The 23,172-nt window shown below is 39.0% G+C and overlaps 1 protein-coding gene across 1 annotated transcript in view; it reads left to right on the plus strand.

Annotated features, from left to right (window-relative positions):
• Positions 1-4,335: 4,335 nt before the first annotated feature.
• Positions 4,336-23,172, plus strand: part of EPM2A (EPM2A glucan phosphatase, laforin) — an 86,361-nt gene continuing 67,524 nt past the window's right edge. The window contains exon 1 of the mRNA XM_047769998.1: positions 4,336-4,752. Coding sequence (XP_047625954.1) covers positions 4,461-4,752 — 292 coding nt within the window. The 5' untranslated portion in view covers positions 4,336-4,460. The remainder of the gene's footprint in view (positions 4,753-23,172) is intronic.

Genomic DNA, 23,172 nt, shown 5'->3' on the forward strand with positions numbered 1-23,172 from the left:
CATCTGTGACCCATGCTGCTGGATGCTTAACCCACTGAGGGAAACCAGGAATTGAACCAATGTCCTCACAGACACTAGTTGGGTTCCTAACCTGCTAAGCCACAATGGGAACTCCAATTACTTTTATTCTTAATATAAACATGTAAAAAATGGTTAGGAAAAATGAGCAAAGGGTGATTTACAGAGTGTTCAAATTCTTAAAAGGTGCTGTCAAGTTTACCTTGAGGCTTCTCCCAGCAATTGCCCTCCTCTCTGACCTCTGTCTCCATTATCCATTTAAATATAAATGGGTCAGCTGTTTTCTGCTGACTTCTTTAGTTTTTCTCAAACTCTTTGAAAGTTCCCTTGGGAGTTTCCAATCATCCCTTCCAGCCACTAATCTTAAATTCTCAAGGGTTGAGTTATCAGGCCCTCACCCTCTTGGAGAAAGGTGTTATCTAGCCTGCCTTTCAAGTTACCCCAGACTTAGGAGGATCTTCTTACAACTGAAGGAAGCTCTAAGCTGGTGTCTCTAATCTCAAGCTGGTGTCTCTAATCTCAAGGTCCAGCCACCTGGCTTGGCCTTCTACTTACCCTAGGAAAAGTCAGTTGAGGTCATTGCCTAACAGAACACAGGCTTGCTTGACCTGCTGAGTGGATAGAGGTTCTCAGTTGAGAAATAGGGATAGGACGTGTGGGTTTTACAATGTTCACAGTGGGATGGGATGTGCAAGAGAAGAGACAGAGTCAATATCTTTTGAAAAGAAATATGTTTCATTGTAATTCTATACTTGGAGCATTTTTTAAAAATAACATATTTTAATTGTATAAATTACAGAGAAATAACCATGACAAAACTGGCTGCTCATGATGCACCGAAGAGCAGTACTTCCCTATGACTGCGTGGGGTGAGAAATGGAATTACAGGAATCTCCTGGAGATAGAAGATTTTTATATATATCAAAATGAGACACAGATTTTTTGAATAGTTGAGAAGTGTTGTGGGATTTTTGGACAAACAGTTGATATAGCTCACATTCTTCTCTTGCTTCAGAGCCTCAAAGGGATTTTAAGGAACCTAAGCTATAATTTTCCAAGCTAGGGAAAATGTCAGCTGTAATATGCAAAAATTTCTAAGCCGTATTCAAATCCTCTCTTCAAGGTTTTATTTGTTTTTGTTTTTATTTTTTAAGCTGTAAAATTGGAAATGGTGTATGTGACACATTTAACTCAGTGTGTTCTGACAAGTAATAAACTAATACTTACAATGGTTCCTAAACTACTTGGATGAAATATGGTTTACATCAGTGACTGTGTGAATACATACATAATATTCTAAGGAAAGATTTATGATAATGCACTGACTAGTGAAAGATTGCTTCAGAAAACATAAACTACCAGATATCTGAATAATAGCTTTCCCTGAGGCAGCTTTGAAAGAATCTACATTTGAATTGGATCCTGAAACTCTGAATTTGAACTTAGCACCCATTCTTTAAGAAATATTGTAGTTATATATAAGATAGCGTGATAGAAATAAGATTCAATGATAGCAAATTAGTTCGGTCTTTTAAACATTATTATAGGAATTATGTTACTCTACTGAGCCAATTTTTGCTCTAAATTCAGCTTGCCCACATAGGATCAAGAGTCTTATCCCAAATGGATTTCAGAAATAATCCCCCTCCCCTGTTTTTTGTCTTTTTTTTAGGGCTGCATGGCACATGGAGGTTCCCAGGCTAGGGGTTGAATCAGAGCTGTAGCCGCTGGCCTACACCACAGCCACCACCACAGCAATGCCAGATCGGAGCCACATCTTTGACCTATGCCACAGCTCACGGCAACACCTGATCCTAAACCCACTGAGTGAGGCCAGGGATCGAACCTGTGTCCTCACGGATGCTAGTCAGATTCATTTCCACTAAGCCATAATGGGAACTCAGTAAATAATCCCTTTTAATATATATTATGAATCACTGAAATATAAAAATAAATCTCACATGGAGAACTCAAGAAGAAAAAAGAGCTGGAAATAACACAGCTTAATAATTGGTAATTTTTTTTCATCAAAATGTGCACATATTAAGGCATAAAACTTACCATTTCTAGGAGGTCAAATCTATTTTAAATACAAAAATATCTATGTCTTTACAGACTCATTGATCTATTTAGACTGCCATGTGTGACTCATCTGTTCCATTATTCCTAAGCATGAAGTTATTTACAGGAATAATTATAGAAATTTCATCTTTATTAAGAACTAATGGAAAATAACTTATTTAAATATGCTAGGATTTAAATGCATTCTATAAATGATTTCTTTATCAGAAATCAAATATTATGCTACATTATGTAATGTTATGTTATATCTTTAACTGTAAGCTGAGTGGATGTATTTTATCACCTGACTCTGCCCCTTCCTTGCTGTGGGCTATTTGCTGAAATTTTCTTGCCTGTTTCCACACATATAAAAATGGATATGATAATTGCAGTTATAGAATTGGTGAGAGAAAAATGAGGTAATGTGAATATGAAAACCATTTGTCTGGCACATTAAAAGAGCTCAGCAGCTATTTTAATTATTTTGGTTAGTGATTTCAAATAATTGACCAAGTACAATTGACTTTGAAATATCTTTTAATCCATATTTTGATATTTTTCTCTTTCCAATTGCATTTTGCTTGGGGCACAAAGTAGTCAGCACATTTGGTATTATATTTAAATCCATGCAATAAAATAAGCCCATATATTTTGTCTAGGGGTTTAAAAGAGTGCTTTCAACTGTTAAAATTACTCAACCTCTTTATGAGGGGAAAGGAGAAAAGGAAATAATGTCTGTTGAACAAATATATTTTGGGGGGATTTGTTATTGTTTCATCTGCAGAATAGGCAGTACTCCCCTTGGAAGAGCTGATGGGAATAATGCCATTTGGAAAGTACCCAACATAGGCAGCATGGTAGAACACAAGAAAGTTCTGTACTGTCAGCTTCCAGGGCACTTGCATGGCCACAGGACTCTTACTTTTCTAAAATTACTGTGAGAATATTTTGAAACAGCAATCTGAATAAACTGACTCACTTTCCCCTGTGATTTAATGTCTGCTTTGCTACTGAATCAGCTGTACTTGGCCAGCCCTGCCGGCCTCATTTTTCTTTGTGCTTATCCTTAAGCTTAGCAACTAACTAAACACTGAGTGGAATTATCAATATTTAGAAGTGAAATGTATTAATAGTTTACTAATTGTTCCACAGAGAGACTGAGTTTGTATGGCTTACATTTTGGTACTTCTTTCTGTTTTATTTATGAATGCATGAAAGTTTGGTGCCCCCCCCCCCCACTATTCACAAGCTTTCAAATACTGGAAAAAAAGTATCTCTATGTATCTTTAGTTCGCAAAAGAGAGTTAAGCCCTGGTAAATACAGAAATGTTAAGGCGATCACAAGAGCAACTTTAATAAAGAATTAAAAATTAACAAATAAGTAAACAGCACAGTTGGTTTTCTTAAGGCAGTGACAAAAATTAAAGGGCACCCCCCTAAGTCCCCCACTCCATATAGTTTTCATTTGACCGAATAGCTATAAGCCTGTGTTTTCTGGGCACACAAAAGTTTTAAGTTGAAAAAACAGATGCTGATTTTTTACTGAGAGCAAAAAGTTTTATGTTGTGCCATTTAAAAATTATGAAGTCATTTATATTTATGGCCACAGAATTACCATTTTTTTGTTTTTGTTTTACCTTGGAAAGGCTTGAACATTCTTACTCTAAATCCACTTTACACCTACTACAAATACCCCTAATAGTTTTTCCAAAAAAGAAAGTGATCATGTGTCATGTCAGGCATCACACTGGTCCTGACAAGGGAAAATACTGTGTTTTTGTATCAGCTCTTGGTTCTGAATGGCGCCCCTTCCACCAATCAAGCAATCTTTAGAGCTGACAGGGTCTTTAGAAATCGTTATTTAATACCTTCAGTTTACAGATAAGACTGAGACCCAGAGAGAGAAAGTGACCTGTGTAAGGTGCAAAGCTCTCCAGATACAGATGCAGGATCTTAAACCAACTTCACTACTGTGGAGGTTGCTTTCTAAATGCCATTCACTTTGTCTTAAGGTCCTCACAATGATAATTTCGAGTCTTTGGAAAGATGATTGGAAAATCTCAAGGCTTATGAGATGTTTCCTTTTCCAACCCCGTTCTCCTTGCTTTCGCCGCGTCCCCAGGCGCCCTTGGAGCCGGTGGAAGAGGCAGCGGACGGGGGGCCAGCCTCCTTCTCCCAGAGAGGCGGGTGGCGAGGCTCCCGCCTGGACCAGGCCCGGGCTCCTGAGCCGCGTGATGCAGCCCAAAAAAGGTGCAGCATCGCACGTGTCCCCGCCGGCGCCCGATCCTCTCGCGTCCAGGCCTCGCGCTCCACCGCCCAATCGCCGCGTCCGCGGGTCACAGGGACACTGGGACCGGGAGCCGCGCCGCCCGCCCGCCGCCATGCGGTTCCGCTTCGGGGTGGTGGTGCCGCCCGCGGTGGCCGGGCCCGGGCCGGAGCTGCTGGTCGTGGGCTCTCGGCCGGAGCTGGGGCACTGGGAGCCGTGCGGGGCCGTGCGCCTGAGGCCGGCGGGTACGGCGGCGGGCCCGGGGGCGCTGGCGCTGCAGGAGCCGGGCCTGTGGCTCGGGGAGGTGGAGCTGGAGGCGGCGCAGGACGGGGCGGAGCCGGGCCGCGTGGACACGTTCTGGTACAAGTTCCTGAAGCGCGAGCAGGGAGGAGCGCTCTCCTGGGAAGGTACTGGGAGCTAAGTCGACCTGCACCCCAGCCTCAGCCTCGGCCTGGGGCAAGCCCCACAGTCCCTGTTGCGGCCTCCTGGGCACTTTGCCCGGCTCTCGGGCTTCACTAGTCGCCAGAACTTCCCGGGCGCCCTGGGCTGACCCTTCTCTGCCCGCCCAGCTGTCGCCTCCAGCTCCAGACCGATTTCCTGGGCTGAGGTTGTGTTTCTGGCTTCCCGCCCCTCGATCTTTGCCCCTCCGATCTCCTTCCCACACTGTCCGGACCCCGCAGCCCGGGCCTCGGCCCCGCTGCTCCCTCCGCGTCCTTTCTGGGCCAGTCCCTGGGCTGCTTGAACCCCGGCTGCTCCTGGGTTCGCTCCTCAACCCCGCCTTGTCTCTGTGCCCTCATTTTCTTGTCCTAATTCACTCACAAATGACCTCATCAGTGAAGCTAGCCTTTCCGCTAGCCCTAAACAGCAACATGCTACTTCTCCCCCCCCCCCCCCGCCCCTTAAATTTGAGAGTGAACTAATGGAAAGACGTTGAGCCTTTCTCTTTTTGGATGTTTTAAAAATCTCATTTGACAGTTGAGATATGCTCTGATTTCTTAAAATATAAAAACAGTGCATGCTGGCTGTAAGAAAACAAAGTAAAAACTTTACATGTACAAAGTAAAAAACTTGTTTCCTCCGCATACCCTAAACCCGCTGAACAGTGTGGATTTATGGTTCACGCACAAATTGTATAACTTACGATTCTCTGTCTTGCTTTTTCTTGCTCAACAACGCGTTGTACGTTTTAGTGTCACTCCATATAGATATTATTTAATTTTTAAAATGGCAACAAAATATCCTGCATCTTCCGATGTGCATTTAGGTTGTTTTCCGTTTTCCTCTGTGATAAACAGTAATAGCTTAATTGAAAGTCCGTGTATAGAGTTATTTTTGAGTATTTGGGCAAGTCGCTCTAGGGTAGATTCTGAGAAGTGAAATTGTTAGGTCAACGTGTAACCATTTCGATAAGGACTACCAGATTAGTCCGTGAAAAAGGTTATGCCCATGTAGACGCCTGCCAGCCGATGTATGAATTTAGACCCCACCCACACCCATTTCTTTAAATGTTCAAAGTAGGGGATTTGAGTGTTTATGGCTCAGTAGTTGTGTACAGCAGATGAAATGTCTCTAGAAGTTTATGTGATAAAAGCGGGCCATTTAGTCCATAATGATGTGGGAACAAAGAATCAGCAAAGAGCATGAGTGTTCTGTAGTATGTTTATGTATTATACTTGTTCCTCTCTTCGTGCCCGCACCGAGTTTTATGGTCTGGTGGCATTTACTGTCCTTTTGTGTTACCATGCCAGAAGCGACAGATACTCTCATTGGTTATGCCCTTTACATGATATTACTATTATATTAATAATGTATTATGCTTATAATACCATTATGAAATTATCTTTCATAATAAAGTAATACCTAATCATTTTAATAAAAATTAAAATAGGAGTTCCCCGTTGTGGCACAGCAGAAACGAATCTGACTAGTATCCACGAGGATGTGGGTTCCATCTCTGGCCTTGCTCAGTGGTTCAGCGGTCTGGTGTTTCCATGAGCTGTGGTGTAGGTCACAGAAGCGGATCCCCTGTGGCTGTGGTGTAGTAGCTCCACCCCTAGCCTGGGAACTTCCATAGGCCGCAGGTGCAGCCCTAAAAAACAAAAACAAAACAAAACAACCAACCAACCAAACAAAAAACTTAAGATGGTTAAAAACAAAGATCTTCCCTTTCCCCAGTCCCCTTTCTTTTCTATGTTTAGTTTTTCTGATATTCCTCCCGAAATGCTGAATACTTTGCTTAGATCGCTATTTCTGAATATATCATCTTTAATTTCTTTTGGTTTTAGGTTTTCTGAGAGCTACCATATAACTTGTATGTTATATGTTGATTAAAATTAGGCAATATCTGTTGACAGCTACTGTGTACTCTTATAGGTAACCGTCATAATTGCTAGGAAATATGAGGAATTTAGCTGAAGTGCATTCTCTCTCTCCTCCCTGCTGGGTTATTATTATTTGAAATTATATATATGTAGTTGACTTTTGACTTGTCATTATCTAGAAAATTCTGTTATACTTCCATTATCTAGAAAGTTACTCCTATATAAAAGGATAAGGAAAATAGCCCATCTACACATTGCTTTTCTTACTTTGGTTAATCATTATTTCTACATTAATTTCTACGTCATTTATATTCTATTTTACAAAGGTTACTAAGTCTTCTTGTTTTAGGTTGGTAGGTTTATTCTGAGAATTGTGCGTTAACAAAGAGCATTATGAGAATTGGCAGAGCCAATGTTTAAGAGCAAGGATTCTAGAGCCAGAAAGCCTACCTTCACCAAGGGTGTGAACTTGGGCAAGTCACTTAACATTGTCGTGCTGTTGTTGAAAGGACTAGACTGGCTAATAAATCTTACGAACTTAGAATAGGACATATATTAAGTGTTTAATAAGTGTTACTTTGTTTTTTTTTAAATTGAGCATGATTTATAGTGTGAGGGATGAGAGCCTTTCCTTCTGGTACACAGGTTTCATATCACAGAATTATATTTCCTTTTTTATGAGTCTAATTGCACAACATGATTTCGTAGTAATTATTTCCTAACCATAATAGCAAAAATAACAATAATTCCCTATAAATCATGCTTGAATTTTATTTAAAATAATGCCAGAGTTCATTTTACATTATATTTAAGTGGTGATGTTCTTCTATGCCTTGTTTTTAAATTTCTAGTTACATTTTTTAAAAACAGAAACAGCACAATGGTCCTCAGAATTTCCTAGCTGAATTTCAGTATTTGATGAATGCAAATTCCTTGCTTTTTGAAAACCTTCTTTTCCTTGAAGGATTGGAATTTTTGTTCTAATGTTCATTAATATATAGATTTCTGAGCACAGCTATCTGGGCTTTTATAATTGTTGTTTTTAATAGAACTCCTCTGTTGCATTATTTTATTCTATATCTGCTTTCTTGAATATCTTAGTAATTTCATTGGATTTTATCCTCAAATAATTTCGAAGAAACAGTAAGTGGGAGATAAAATATCTGAGTCCTTAAGTGCCTGAAAAGGCCTTTATTTTGCTCTCACACTTGATTAATCATTTGATAGAGTATTCTAGTCACAAAATAATTTTCCCTTTGAAGGCACTACCTCAGTACTGTCTAGCTTCCCTTGAAGTTGATAATTATGATGTCAAATTAAGCCCATTTCTTTGTAGGCAATTTTTTCCTCTCTTTGGAGCTTTAAAATTTTTCCTTACATTATTTTATTAGGATATATCTGAGTCTTTTTTTGTTCATATGACTTGACAATTGGTTGGTTTTTTCATTTTCAGGAATTGTTTTTTTCAACTTATGGAAATTTTGTATTATTTCTTTATTTCCTCCTCTTCGTTTTATCTTTTTTCCTCTGAAATATCTGTTAGCTGTATATTGTGCCTTCTGTATCTGTGAGAATATCTCTTAAATTTTCTTAGGTATTTTCCATCTGTTTTTGGATAGATTTTCCTGACTGTGTTTCCAGATCGCTGTTTGGTTTTTAATACTAGTCATTTCATTATTACTTCTTACACTAGATTTTTTTTTTTGGCAATCATTTTTAATCTCCTACATTTTTCTGTTATTCTCTGATTTCTACCCCCCACTGAGTTGATTGTTCTTCCTGTATTGATTCAAATCATACTTGACTCTTATCTGAGGACATTAAATAGAATTGACTAAAAGTTGTTTTTGTCTTACATTAACTTTTTTTCCCTCTGTAGTCAATTTTTTTAAACTTTTAATTAATTAATTAATTAATTAATTTATTATTATTATTATTATTATTTGCTTTTCAGGGCTGTACTCACGGCATTGGAGATTCCCAGGCTAGGGATCCAATCAGAGCTACAGCTGCCGGCCTACACCACAGCCAGAGCAATGCAGGATCCGAGCCGCATCTGCATCCTACCCTACAGCTCTCGGCAACGCCAGATCCTTAACCCACTGAGTGAGGCCAGGTGTCAAACCCGTAACCTCATGGTTCCTAATTGGATTCATTTCTGCTGTGCCAAGATGGGAACTCCTCAATTTTTTTTTTTTTTTAACGCTAAAGGTTTTCCTCAAGTATCCCTAGGTTACCATTTATTTTTATGAATAAAGGTTGTGTTGATTGGTATAGGCAGCTGTACTGGTTTCCTTTTGAAGTTACTTATGTTCGTCCAAAATTTCCTCTAAATGGGAGAACACTCATGAGATACTGTAATTCAGCAGATTTTGCGGAGGGGTAAATTTCCTCACTTAGGGTTTATGGCTGGGGATCCGGTGGGCTCCAGGTCCTTATCATTAGCAAAGTAAAACAAAACAAAAAAACCTTTACCATAGGAAGAGATATTTCAGTCTGTTTTATCCCTGAATGGTGTTGCCTTTTCCTCTTACCTCCAAGTCTGTTGGTGGGTCCATAGACATCTATCTCCAGATCTGTTCTGCTAAGATTCCTGGGGCACTAGGGCGCTTCCCAAGAAAACCATTCCCTACTGTGTTTAGAGCACACTTATTTCATGTTGGAGACAGGGTGAGGTGGAAGGAAGCACATAGGAAACCTTTCCTTCAACTCTTCTCCAGGTGGAAACCTATTTGTTAAGTCTCTTCTTACTTGTTGCATTTTAAGAAGTCTTCCCTGGAGTTCCCTTCGTGGCTCAGCAGTTAACGCATCTGACTAGCATCCATGAGGATGCAGGTTCCATCCCTGGCCTTGCTCAGTGGGTTAAGGATTTGGCATTCCTATGAGCTGTAGTGTAGGTTGCAGACGTGCCTCGTATTCTGCGTGGCTGTGGCATAGGTCGGCAGCTACAGCTCCAGCTCCGATTCAACCCCTATCCTGGGAATCTCCATATGCCATGGGTGCAGCCATAAAAAGCAAAATAAAATAAAAGAAGTCCTCCCTAACTACCTTCTTATACTTTCTCACAGTACCATTTCCTTTCCTTATAACTCTTATTACAGTTTGAAACTGATTTGCTTATGTTGGCTTTGATTCTGGTTGCAAGTAAGAAAAACTGAGTATAAACAGGTAAAAAAAAGAATTATCATTAACTCCTATAAGCAAACTAAAGAAGCGTGGGGTCCAACCTCTTTCCTCACTTGCCCTCGAGCTCTCTCTCTCTTCTCAGTGCATTTGCTCTGCTCAGGTACTGGCTTCACTCTCTGAAGCTAATTGACTCTCCTAAGCTGGATTACCCCCGGGGAGCTCCAGGATTACATACTTGGAACCAGAGAAGAAAAATATGGTCTTCCTTGCCAGAACTTCTTAGAAAAATCTGGGGGAAGGACTGGGATTCACCTTGTTGGAACCTATCACTCCCTTGCCAAGGAGGTGGGAGTACAATGATGAGCATTTCCAAAAACAAACACTTCTTGCAGTAGGGAGGAGGAATACCCCCCGCCCCCGGCAAAATGTACAGTTTCAGAAGGAGTTTGAAATGCAGTGGGCTTCAAGTTAACAGAACACACAACAAATAGTTGCTTAAACAAGTAGGGATTATCATTTCTGCTATAAAAAGTTCATAGGTAGGTCAGTTGTGGTCAGGGTCCATGGCTCATGGATGTCAGGTGAGGTGCCATTGCATTTTCTTGGCTTTTTCCTCAAGGCAACAGCTGCTGCTCTAATCATCACATTTGCATTCAGTGGAGTAAGGGAGGACCGGAGAGGGTGGTGGTGTCAGCCATGGTATCCTCTTTTATCTAGAAAGCATTAACTTGGCCAGAATTCTTCCCACCCCTCAACACACGTACACATATACTTTGTTTTATTGCATTTCACTTTATTGAGCTTTGCAGATATTTCTTTTCTTTCCTTTTCTTCCCCCTTAAATTAAAGGTTTGTGGCAACCTTGTGCTGAGTAAGTCTGTTGGTGCCATTTTTTAACAGCATTTGCTCACTTCCTGTCTCCGTGTCACATTTTGGTAATTCTTGTAATATTTACAATGTTTTTCATTGCTATTATATTTGTTATGTTAACCCGTGGTCAGTGATCTTTGATGTTACTACCGTAATTGTTTGGTGGTGTCACCGATTGTGCCCTTATAAGACAGCAAACTTAATACTTAGCAGATAATAGTTTGCGTTCTGACTGACTCTTCTACCAACTTGGCCACCCTCCCACCATCCTTGTTCACTCCTTCAGGCCTCTCTACTTCTTGAGATGCAACAATATTGAAATTAAGCCAATTACTAATGCTACGATAACCTGTATTTCAGTGAAAGGAAGTCGAATGTCTCGTTTTAAATCAAACCCCAAAATGATTAAACTTATTGAGGAGGGCATGTTGAAAGTCAAGACAAAAAAATTGAAAAGCTGAAAGTTACAAGTCAAACTAGGCCTCTTGCATCAGTTAATCAAGTTGTGAACACAAAGGAAAAATTATTAAAGGAAATAAAAAAGTGCTATGCCAGTGAACACAGGAATGATAAGATGGTGAAACAGTCTTATTGTTGAAGAAGAAAGTTTTTGTGGTTTGGATAGCTCAAACCAGCCACAACAGTCCCTTAAGCCAAAGCCTAATCCAGACAAAGGCCTTAATTCTCTTCACTTCTGAGGATTGCGAGGTGAGGAAGCTGCAGAAGAAAAGTTTCAAAAGTTAGTAGAAGTTGGCTCATGAGGTTTAAGGGAAAAAGGCATCTCCATAATATAAAAGCATCAAGTGCTGATGTAGAAGATGCAATAACTTGTCCAGAGATTTAGCTAAGATAATTAATGAAGGTGGCTACACTAAACAACAGATTTTCAGTGTAGACAAACAAACTTCCAATGGAAGAAGATGCCATTTAGGACATGCATAGCTAGAGTGGAGAATTTAATGCCTGGCTTCGAAACATCAAAGGACAGACTGACTCTCTTGTTAGGGGCTCATACAGCTGCTGACTTAAGGTTGAAGCCAATGATCATTTACCATTCTGAAAATCCTAGGCCCTCAAGAATTATACTAAATGCTTTCTTTCTCTATAAATTGAACAACAAAGCTTGGACGACAGCACATCTGCTTACAAAATGGTTTTCTGAATATTTTAAACCCACTATTCAAAAGCTACTACTTAGAAAAAAGATTCCTCTCAAAGTATTACTGCTCACTGACAATGTAGCTTGGTCACTCAAGAGTTCTGATAGAGATGTACAATGAGATTCATTCATTCTGAAGCCAAGGGATCAAGTAGTAATTTTCACTTCCAAGTCTTATTATTTAAGAAATACTAGTATATGCTCAATATCACTAATTATTAGAGAAATGCAAATCAAAACTACAATGAGATGCTACCTCACACCATAAGAATGACCATCATTAAAAAGTCAACAAATAACAAATACTGGAGAGAATATGGAGAAAACGGAGCCCTCCTACACTGTTTGTAGGAGTGTATGTTGGTTTAGCCACTAGGGAAAACAGTATGGAAGTTCCTAAAAAAACTAAAAATAAAATTACCATGTGACCCAGCAATCCCACTTCTGGGCATATAACCAGACAAAACTATAATTCAAAAAGATACATGCACCCCTGTGTTCACTGCAGCACTATTCACAATAGCCAAGACATGGAAACAACCTAAATGTGCATTGACAGAGGAATGGGCAGAGACGATGTGGTAAATACATACAGTGAAATACTGCTAGGCCTAAAAAAGAAAAAAAAAATACCATTTGCAGCAACATGGATGACCTAGCAATTATCATATCAAGTGAAGTAAATCATAAAGAGAAAGATGAATACCATATGATAACTCATATGTGGAATCTAAAATATGGCACAAATGAGCCTATTTATGAAACAGGAACAGACTCACAGACATAGAGAACAGACTCATGGTTGCCAAGGTGGTGGGGGAGGAGAGAGGTTTGGGAGTTTGGAGTTAGTAAATGCAGACTACTACATATGGAAGGGATAAAGAACCAAGTCCTATATTCAATATCCTGACATAAACCATAATAGAAAAGAATTAAAAAGGAATTTATTTATATGTATAACTGAATCACTTTGCTATACCTAGTCTATGATTTGTCTTTTCATTCTCTTAACCATGTCTTGTATAATGTTAAAATTTTAATTTTAATACAGTCTAATTTACCATTTTTTTATGGATTTGTGCTCGTGTTTTTGAATTTAAAAAACTCTTCCTCAGATTCAAGGTCATCTATATTTTCTCATGTTATCTCTAGAAGTCTTATAATTTTGCATTTTATATGTAGGTCTATAGTCCATTTTATGTTAAGTTTTATCTGTGGTTTAAAGTCTTTGTCTAGGTCCTTTTTTTCTGCATGTGGTCCTTTTTTTTTCCGGCACCATTTGTTGAAAATACTATCCCTTGTTTTTGTCAATCAAAAAAAGGTTGACTATATTTGCATGGGTCTGTTTCTGGGCTCTTTATTTGGTTCCACTGGTCTGTGTCTATTCTTTCACCAATATCTCACTGTGTTGATTACTGCAGCTTTAAATTAGTCTTGAGGTAGTTTGGGGGCTCCCACTATGGCGCAGTGGGTTAAGAATCTGACTCTGGAGTTCCCGTCGTGGCGCAGTGGTTAATGAATCCGACTAGGAACCATGAGGTTGCAGGTTCGATCCCTGGCCTTGCTCAGTGGGTTAACGATCCGGCGTTGCCGTGAGCTGTGGTGTAGGTTGCAGACGCGGCTCGGATCCCGCGTTGCTGTGGCTCTGGTGTAGGCCGGCGGCTGCAGCTCCGATTAGCCCCCTAGCCTGGGAATCTCTATACGCCGCGGAAGTGGCCCTAGAAAAGGCAAAAAGACAAAAAAAAAAAAAGAAGACTGACTGCGGCAGCTTGGGTCACTGCAGAGGTGTGGGTTCAATCCTAGGCCTGGCACAGTGGGTTAAAGATCTGGCATTGCCACAGCTGTGGCACAGGTCACAGCTGTGGCTTGGATTCAATCCCTGGCCCAGGAACTTCTTTATTCCATGGGGTAGTCATGGAAAAAAAAAAAGAGATAGTGTAGTGTGAGTTCCCTAAGTTTGTTCTTCAGTATTGTGTTGGCTTTTCTTGGACTTTTGCCTTTTCACACACATTTTAGAATCAATTTGTTGAATCTGCAAAATAGCTTGTTGTAATTTTGATTATGATTGCATTGAATCTATAGATTAAGTTCCGAAGAATTAACATATTAACAATACTAAGTTTTTTAATCTATGAACATGGAATATATCTTGATCTAATTAGGTCTTTGATTTCTTTTATCAGTGTTTTGTAGTTCTCCATCTACAGATTCTGTACATGTTTTGTTAGATTTATACTTAAGGTTTTTTTTTTTTTTTAATGGGGGGTGCTATTTTTAATGATATGTTTTTAAACTTTTCAACTTTCAATTTTAATTCTTTATTGCTGGTATATAGGAAAGAAATTGACCTTTATATCTATTGATTTTTGTTTGGATGGTAGCCATTGCAGTTTTATACTGTTTCAAAGAAAGTTTGGGATGATTTTCTGGCCATTTGTTATGGATTAGCTTATTCCTTTTGAGGTTTATGTTCAAGGTTTATAAGAGCATGCCTGCAATAGCTTTTCCTCTAGGGCTAGTTTAGCCCCAGTACTAAGCAATGATCCTTCTATGTTCTCTGCTGCATGATCCATGTATTAAACAAAATCTTCCTACTCTGTCTGGTGGTAACTCAAATATTTCACAGTTCTGTGTGAGCTCTGCCAATTCTTTGGCTTACAATTTTCAGAAATTATGCTGTTCTCCTTAGTTCTTTGTGTGGCTCTGTTAAATTCCAACTTATGCATCCACACATTGGCAAGAAGCCAAAGAATCTGAGAGTTTATGGACATAAGGACCTCTCTGCTTGGCTTTCTCATCTCTGGAATTTGGACCTAAAATTTCTAGTTACTTTGTTCCTCCCAAATTTGTGTTTCTATTTCCTTGATCAGAGAGACCATTGCATTTTATTTGGGATTCCATCCCAGTGCCATGGTTCAGAAATTCTCTACAGGCAGAAATCCATGGCATTCAGGTTGTTCACCTTGTTTGTTTTCTTCTCTCCGAGATTCTTCTTCACTAGCTTGTGTTCAACATCTAAAAACAGTTGTTTTATATATTTTATAGTTGTTGCTTTTATAGGCAGAAGTGTATGACTGATTTCTACAAGTTTTCTGTTAGATATTTTTGTAACATGTTAAAATATTTGTAAAATGGCAATTCCAGATTTGGTTGTTGAATTTATTTATAATGTATTTATGTATGTGTATGTATATATGTATACACACAGACATGTATATATAGTCTAATCTATATCTTTCTTGTTAAAATTAGGTTATTTTCTTTAGTAGTGTTTTCTTTCATGCTGAAGAATCCTACCTCTTTAATTATAAATTAGAATTAAATTTTGTTTCCACTCAATTGTACACTGGATTAAGCTTCACAGTTTTAGATTTTTAATGACCATGAATTCAACATTCAAATTATCCATATTTCTTATTCCACTTTTATTCCTCTACAAAAACTGTAATTAGTCTCCATTTCATATTATGTTTTGTTCCACAGCAGTGATTATGTTAGAGCATTGACATGTTAAAGCTTCTAATCCTTAAATAATCTATTATTCTGATTTAAGAAGATTAAACAAATCAACATGCAACTTTATGTCTAAGACAATGCATTAGTTTGCTAGGGCTGTCATAATAAAGTGCCATGAACTGGATGGCTTAATCAACAGAAATTTATTCCCTCACAGTTCTAGTTCTAGAGGCCAGAAGTAAAAATCAGAGTATCAGCAGGATTTGTTTCTTCTGAGACCTGTGAGGAAGGATTTTTTCTAGGTCTCTCTCCTTGGCTTGTAGATGGTTGTCTCCTCCGTATGTCTTTGCATCATCTCCTTTGTATATGCCTCTCTGTCCAAGTTTTCTCATTTTATGAGGACACCAGTCATATTGGAATAGAGTCCACTCCAGTGCCCTCATTTTGACTTTACTACTGCTGTAAAGACTCTCTAAATAAGGTCACCCCTAAGAACTGAGAATTGATTAAGGCTTCAGCATATGGACTTGAGGGGAGGGGACACAATTCACCCCATAACTGATAATAAATATTTTCCAATATTTATTTCATTTATCAAAGTGTTCTTTATATTCTAAATTATTAAAGAAGGTATCATTTGTCTTTGGGTAGAAAAACTTGCCCTATAGCAACCCATTTTCTGTAATCTAGATAAAAACATCTATTTGGAAGGCAGTATGAAGGGGCACCATATTAAAGTGGAAAGAGCAAGTATTTGCAATAAGACAAACCCAGATTAGACTCCAGATTCTTCCACAGATGTGTTGTATAACCTTACATAAATTACTTAACCCCATGAGTTTGTTTCTTCCTTTCTGGAAGGGAATTAACAACCACACTAAAGTTGTTGTGAGGACTAATTTATAAAGTGTGTAGAACGAAGTAGTAGCTATAACTTTAAGAGAGCCAATGGTTTTTGGCAGCTGAATTACCACCGTTTTCCCATTTTTACTGAGATAAAAATCTTAAAGACAGTTTATGTTCATAGAAGCATCTGTTCTATGTAATGTTGGGCTACTCCATACACTGACCCTGAACTATACATTTGTTGCCAGTCTGTCCTAAACTATGCTGCAACCTCCCGATAATGCCTTGCATCACCCATTTCTACTTGTGCTTCTACTCTGTACTGGGCCTTGGTGAAGGCTGCATTTAAGTGGAGGATAGATGGATGCACACTGCATAAGCGATATCATCCACCTTCCAGCCCAATTCTGTGAATACAATGCACTCAAAAAAAATTTTTTTTTGTCTTTTTGCCTTTTCTAGGGCTGCACCCGTGGCACACAGAGGTTCCCAGGCTAGGGGTCCGATCGGAGCTATAGCTGCTGGCCTACGCCACAGCCACATCAACACGGGATCTGAGCCGCGCCTGCCACCTACACCACAGCTCAGGGCAATGCCGGCAACGCTGAATCCTTAACCCACTGAGCAAGGCCAGGGATCAAACCTGCAACCTCATGGTTCCTAGTCGGGTTCCTTTAACCACTGACCCACGATGGGAACTCCAGTGTACTCAATTTTAATTGGATGTACTTTGAGTAGAAGAAAGTTCTCCTAAATATAACTCTGGTCCTTTGTTTCATGTATTAGGAAGTGACAGTCTTTCAAGCACAGAGGTATGCTTACTACACTCAAACTATCAAAGGAATCATTAGAAAGGGGATATAAACCCAGGAACCCAGTAGAGAGTTACATGTGAATAGCTGAATGAGAGAGTTATAAAAGACATGCATAAATAAAACTTTGAAGAGACATATGAAATGGTCAAGAAAGAAGGAAACATTGGAGTTCCTGTTGTGATTCAGGAATAACAAACCCAACTAGTATCCATGAGGATGTGGGTTCAATTCCTGGCCCCACTCAGTGGGTTAAGGATCCAGCATTACTGTGGTGGCTCGGATCTGGCATTGCTGTGGCTGTGGTGTAGCTCTGATTTGACCCCTTGACTGGGAACTTCCATATGCTGTGGGTATGGCCCTAAAAAGACAAAAAAAAAAAAAGACAAAAAAAGAAGGAATATATTTATATTAATTGTAGTTTATTGCCATTGAATGAAAAATCCTACTATCTAAAAATTACAATAAGGGAAGTTTTACTGTTTCTTGATCACCTGAAACTGTCCAAGGAAACCTGGATCTATCTTGAACTATCACATCATCAAATTAACTCTCCTCATTTTATAATGGAGAAAATGGGGCTCAGAGAGTCTAGGTGGATAACTTAGGCTCACACACTTCTGGCCTTTGAGAAACACTGGGCTAGAAGGCAGGTGTCATGATTTAGCACGGTTCCTCCCATATTACGTCATCTCTACTAGGCAGGGCATAGAGATATGATGAGTGAATTTTAACATCCCATGCATGAACTCTGAGCTCTGGGACTTCATAGATGAGAAGGAATTCATGGTGGCTGTGTAAAATCTGGGAATATCTCTGCACTAGCAATGAGAAGGGAATTGGTGTAGGAAATCAGAAAAAATGGAAAAGTGAGTTGAGACTCTTTCAAATGGTCTTTTCTCCACTAAAAAGTTGTTCCTTTCCTCTTCTTTTTCATCAGTGCATTCATTTAATATGTTGCTTCAGCCAAAATGACCAAAGGTTTTGAGAACAACATTAAGAAGAATATTCAAATCAGAATCAACAGCATTTTTTCCTGCTCTTGAACCAAACCATAGTCTACCATATATGCAAAACAGGTTATGCCCAACTAAAATACTTTAGGAACAGATATCATTTCAGTTTCTCCATCTCTTCCAGTACCTGACTCTCCATCGTTTGCCAGAGAATTAATGGGAGCTGAAATGAAAATGCTTACTGCTTTTAGATGACTTGTACATGTCCTCTAGAAGCAGAATGAGGGAAAAATTATAATTTTAGGGAACATCAAAGAAAATGCCATTGTATGTTTACGCAATGAGGAGGGAGAAATGCTACAGATGCTTTATTTTTCCTCCCCAAAATAGTAGAGCAACTAAAATCTTAAAAGGATTCCTTGGTGCTCCTGGAGCGACAAGTATAAGCTGGATAAAACATTAGTTTAAACCAATGTAACATATTTTATAGTGTGGAGTTTAGGGAAATGAAATACTTATGTGGAAATTTTATACTTCGTTGAATGTATTTCTTTTTGTGACGATAACGCTCATGAGTGTTTGAGACGTGAGCGTGAATGAGAAAACGATTTATAGATTGCGATTTGCAGAAAGCCACAGAGTGAGTAGCTTAATGAGATGAAAGAAGTCTGAGGAGATTTCAAGTTTCTGTGAAAGAGCTGGACTTGGCTGGCAGGTCAGGTCTGACTGGCTGGGTGGATCTCCACTAGGCGTGGGAGATGGCTTCATTCTTGGTACCAGCATTGGTGCCAATGCTCCCTTTCAGTATAATGTTTCATGATTCTAAGATGATCGTCAATTTGAGTTTCATTATGTAGAACATTTTCTGTTTTCCGCTCTGATGGTGGGGTCACGGTCTGTGCCTGGCTAGCTGAGGTCTGTTGTACAGCCAGTAGACAATGGAGTGAGAAGCTTAACATTTTCAATTCTATGACCTTCATGTTTTTAAATGTTAAATCATAATGTCACATTAACATAGAGCTTCATCCTGAATTTTAGCTAATTAAACCATAGAGAATCAGAGAAACGGTTACTTTGAAATCATTTTCTTTTTCAGTTTAGTTGTAAAAGTTCCTATTCTGTTTCCAGGAGAAATAATAGATCATCATTTGATCTGTTATTGCTCACATTTCTGGACGTTATATTTCTAGATTTTATGAACTATTTTTACCTTTGGAAAAAGTTAATATAACATTTGCATTCATGTCTTTTGCCATAAATTACCAATTTATTACCAAATTCATTGATTGCAATCACTGAAATCCTATTTGATGAGTGTGACAGTCGTTATCCAGAACTGGAGTACTTTGGAGTCCTGTACACAGAAAATTATATTTGAGAGTTATACTGTTATTTCCATGAGTTTAGCTGCAGAACTATTCTATGTATCACCTAATGAATTTTGAGGTTATGCAAATTCTGAATGCTGTGCAAAAGACATTGGTGTAAAGTGTTGCTTTAACCCTTATTAGTTCAGAATATCTATAAGGAAGAATTGAGTTAATATATAGCAACATTCTTTGGAAGTGATAAATACTTTGTATTAAAAATATTGAGGAGTTCCTGTTAAGGCTCAGCAGGTTAGAACCCAACATAGTGTCTTGTGAGGATGCAGGTTCCATCCCTGAACTCAGCGGGTTAAGGATCCAGCGTTGCCACAAGCTGCAACGTAGTTCGCAGATGTGGCTCAAATCTGGTCTTGCTGTGGCTGTGGTGTAGGCCGGCAGCTACATTTGACCAGCTGATTTGACCCCTAGCCTAGGAACTTCCACGTGCTGCAGGTGTGGCCATAAAAAAAAAAAAAAAAGGCATGATTTTGTCATTGGCTTATTTATGTTTATTATTTTTTGGTGATGTTTCACATTTTATTTGTAAGAAAGGAATATCCCACAAAAATTTATTTAAAAAGTTCTTTACCTTAGAGCTGTGCATACCTTTTTTGCACGGACTTCTGTCTTTACTTAATCTGTTTAGAAATTTGAATATGAAATTTTCACTTGATAATGTCTTTTGATTGTGGTTGCAGAGGTTTTATTATTTCTCAGAGAGATATACTTAGAATTCATTAACGGTCAATCTAACTAGGTGTAAGCAATGTAGAGAGACATAATCCAAACCAAACTTAAAACAGTAACTCTTCTAACTAGTCTGCTATTACAAAGGAAAAATTGACGTGAAAATAAAAATATATTAATATCAGTAAGCCTTGAATTTTAGTGTTATTTAAAACCTTATTTTGGTATTAGCTTTTGAGAAATCTATTATTTTTGCTCCCACAATTAGGAAAAAAGCCTAAGAATAAAAATTGATTTTTAATTCATTTACTCAACTCATTTAAAAATTTTGAGGCTCAGTTATCCATCTGGAATTTCAATAGATGCTGGGAAACAAAGATGGAAAATTCACAGCCCTTGTGTTTAAGAGACTTATGTTCTAGCTGAGGGGAAAAAAAAAGGCTTTTAATCAAGTAAGGGTTGTACCAGAAATATGAAAATCTGAAATATCAGCGTAGTGGAGGAAGTTCATTCTGATGGGAACTCAGGCAGGTGAGAGGTGTTTGGAAAGGCTTTATGGAAGCAATAGTATATTGAACTTTGTATTTAAAGAAGAATAAGATCCTCCCTTATTCATTTTCTTTCTGTAAATGTGGAAATAAAAACAAAATTAGTTTTTTAAAATCTGCCTGATGTGAATCCAACAGGAAATTTGGTGCCCTGACTTTATCCTCCACAAGTGAGAGTCATGGTTTTACTTAAGTGAGAAGGCAAAAGCCCAAATCTGAGAGCTCAAAGGCATTTAAGCCTTTCAGCCTTTCCAGGAGAGGCTCCCTGGGAGTCTTGGGGTGGGTTGGGGGCGCGCTGTAGGAAAGCTGGTTTTCCACAAAGGAATCCAAGGGAGGTGCTGTAGGGGCAGCGGGGAGGAGGTGGGAATGGGGTCTGCAGGAGGCTGGAGGCCTCACTGTGGTGGTGAGTAGGGTGTTCTTTCTCGGAACCCCAAGGTCTTGGGCAGAGATAGCTTTTCTTGCTGCAATGCTTATTTTGAGCCTCTCTCTTGACATCTTTTCTTTTTTTCCAAATATGGCTTAAGTAACTCTATGGTGAAGTTTTAGGTACCTCAGGGACCCCCCAATGTGATTGAGTGATAGGATCACCAGGACAGCCTTTTAAACATAAGGTTCTTGGGTCCATCACCAACTCAGCGAATCCCAAAGGAAGAAGCTTGGAAATCCATATGTTTTTAGCAGTTTAATTGATATATGTCACATATCATAAAATTCCCCCCCTTTAAAGTATTCAATTCAGTGGTTTTTTTTTTTTAGCATATTTACAAAGGTGTATAACCATCAATACTGACTCTCCAACATTTTCATCACTCCAAAAAGAAACCCTGTACTCATTGCTAATCAGTTCCTATTCTTCCCCTCCCCCCTCCTCTGGAATACAGTCGAACTTTCTGTCTCTAAGGATTTTCCTGTTCTGTGTATTTTCTATGAAATATGTGGCCCGGCATACAGACTTCTTTCACTTAGCATAGTGTTTTCAAAGGTTTGTACATACTGTAGCATGTCTCAGACCTTCGTTCACTTTTATTGCTGAGTAGTATTTCCTTGTATGGATGTACAACCTTTTGTTTATTCATTCATCAACCCATATAGACATATGGGTTATTTTCACTTTTTGAATAATGCTGCTATGAACATTTGTGCACAAGTTTTTGTGTGGATGCATGTTTTCACTTCTTTTGGGTATATACCTGGACGTGGAATTACTGAATCATATGGTAACCCAATCATTTTAACTTTTTTTTTTATTAAAGTATTGTTGATTTACAATGTTGTGCTAATTTCTGCTGTATAGCAAAGTGATCCAGTCATACATGTATATACACCTGCTGGCTCTGTTGCCCCCCAATCAACTGGTGGTTGGGTTTTACGTACGAGTAAGTTAAGCAACTGTTGTGCATTGATGCTGGATATAACTTGTGTACATCTGGCTCTGATATTCCAGCCCACTTGAGTATAGTTCTGGGTGTGTGTACATTGAGCAGCTCCGCATGTGTCTTCTGATGAGACTTGTTATCCTTCACTGAACATAGGCAGCTTCTGTGAGTTTGTACTGAAAAAGTCTCATGTCCAGAACTGGGACTTAGAGTCATAATTCATACTTACAAACGTTCTAAATACCTTTTCTCTATTTGTTTTATACATACTCATTTGTATCTCACATCTCTGAAGCATAAATATTCGGAGATCTCTAGCCTTCTATGATAATCCTTTCTTTGGATATTTAAGAAAAATTGCTTGAATTCCCATCCTGCCTACTGAGGGATCTGATCTCTTTCTCTCTGTTACCCAGCGCCACCTTTGCTCAGTATGTTTGGAAGAGTGGGAGTGTGGCAGGCAATTATTGTTTACCAATAGCCACATGCTCTCCTGTGGTAGGATTATTTTCTTTGCCCTGTTGAGGAAGTATATCTTTGCCATGTAGCTTGCTTTGGTCAATAAATGTAAGAGGAAATAATGTGTCACTTCCTGTTGCTTTGCCTCCCTTTTTTCTCTCTGCCGAGAGATGACTATTGATGTTCTAAAAAATTATTTGTGTGTCTGATGGCCCCAGCATGAGAATGATGACAATGTAAAGAGCTCTTACTTAGCCAATATACAGTGAACTCTAGCACAAGAGAGAAGCAAATCTTTGCGCTTCTGTGCTACTGATAACTTGGAGTTGTTCGTGATCACAGTATGTTCTCAGATCTAAAAAAATGCCTGGCATTTGGCAAGTGTTCACTAAAGACTTGATGAATGAATGAACTTGAACAAGACACTTTCCAGGTGTCTCAGACTAGTATTCATATGCTCTGTCTTCCCATCTCTGATGTGGTCCTGGTCTAGTAAGTCTGTAGCACAGGATGGGAATGCACCAGTATCTTACAGCAACACTTTTTGTAAAAGTATTTGAGGAGAAAAAAGACCCATATTTTCAGATTAAAACAGACACCTGTATCATATGGAATAGAACACAAATCTCACAAGAATTTTAAAAGGAGAAAAATACAAGAATTTTTTTTTTTTAACTTGGTCTTTTCTAGGGCCGCTCCTGACGCACTTGTGGTACATGGAGGTTCCCAGGCTAGGGGTCTAATCAGAGCTGTAGCCGCCAGCCTAGGCCTAGACCAGAGCCACAGCAACGCAGGATCCGAGCCGCGTCTGCGACCTACACCACAGTTCACGGCAACGCCGGAT

Source organism: Phacochoerus africanus, chromosome 2 (assembly GCF_016906955.1).
Source record: "Phacochoerus africanus isolate WHEZ1 chromosome 2, ROS_Pafr_v1, whole genome shotgun sequence".
Taxonomy (NCBI): Eukaryota; Metazoa; Chordata; class Mammalia; order Artiodactyla; family Suidae; genus Phacochoerus; species Phacochoerus africanus.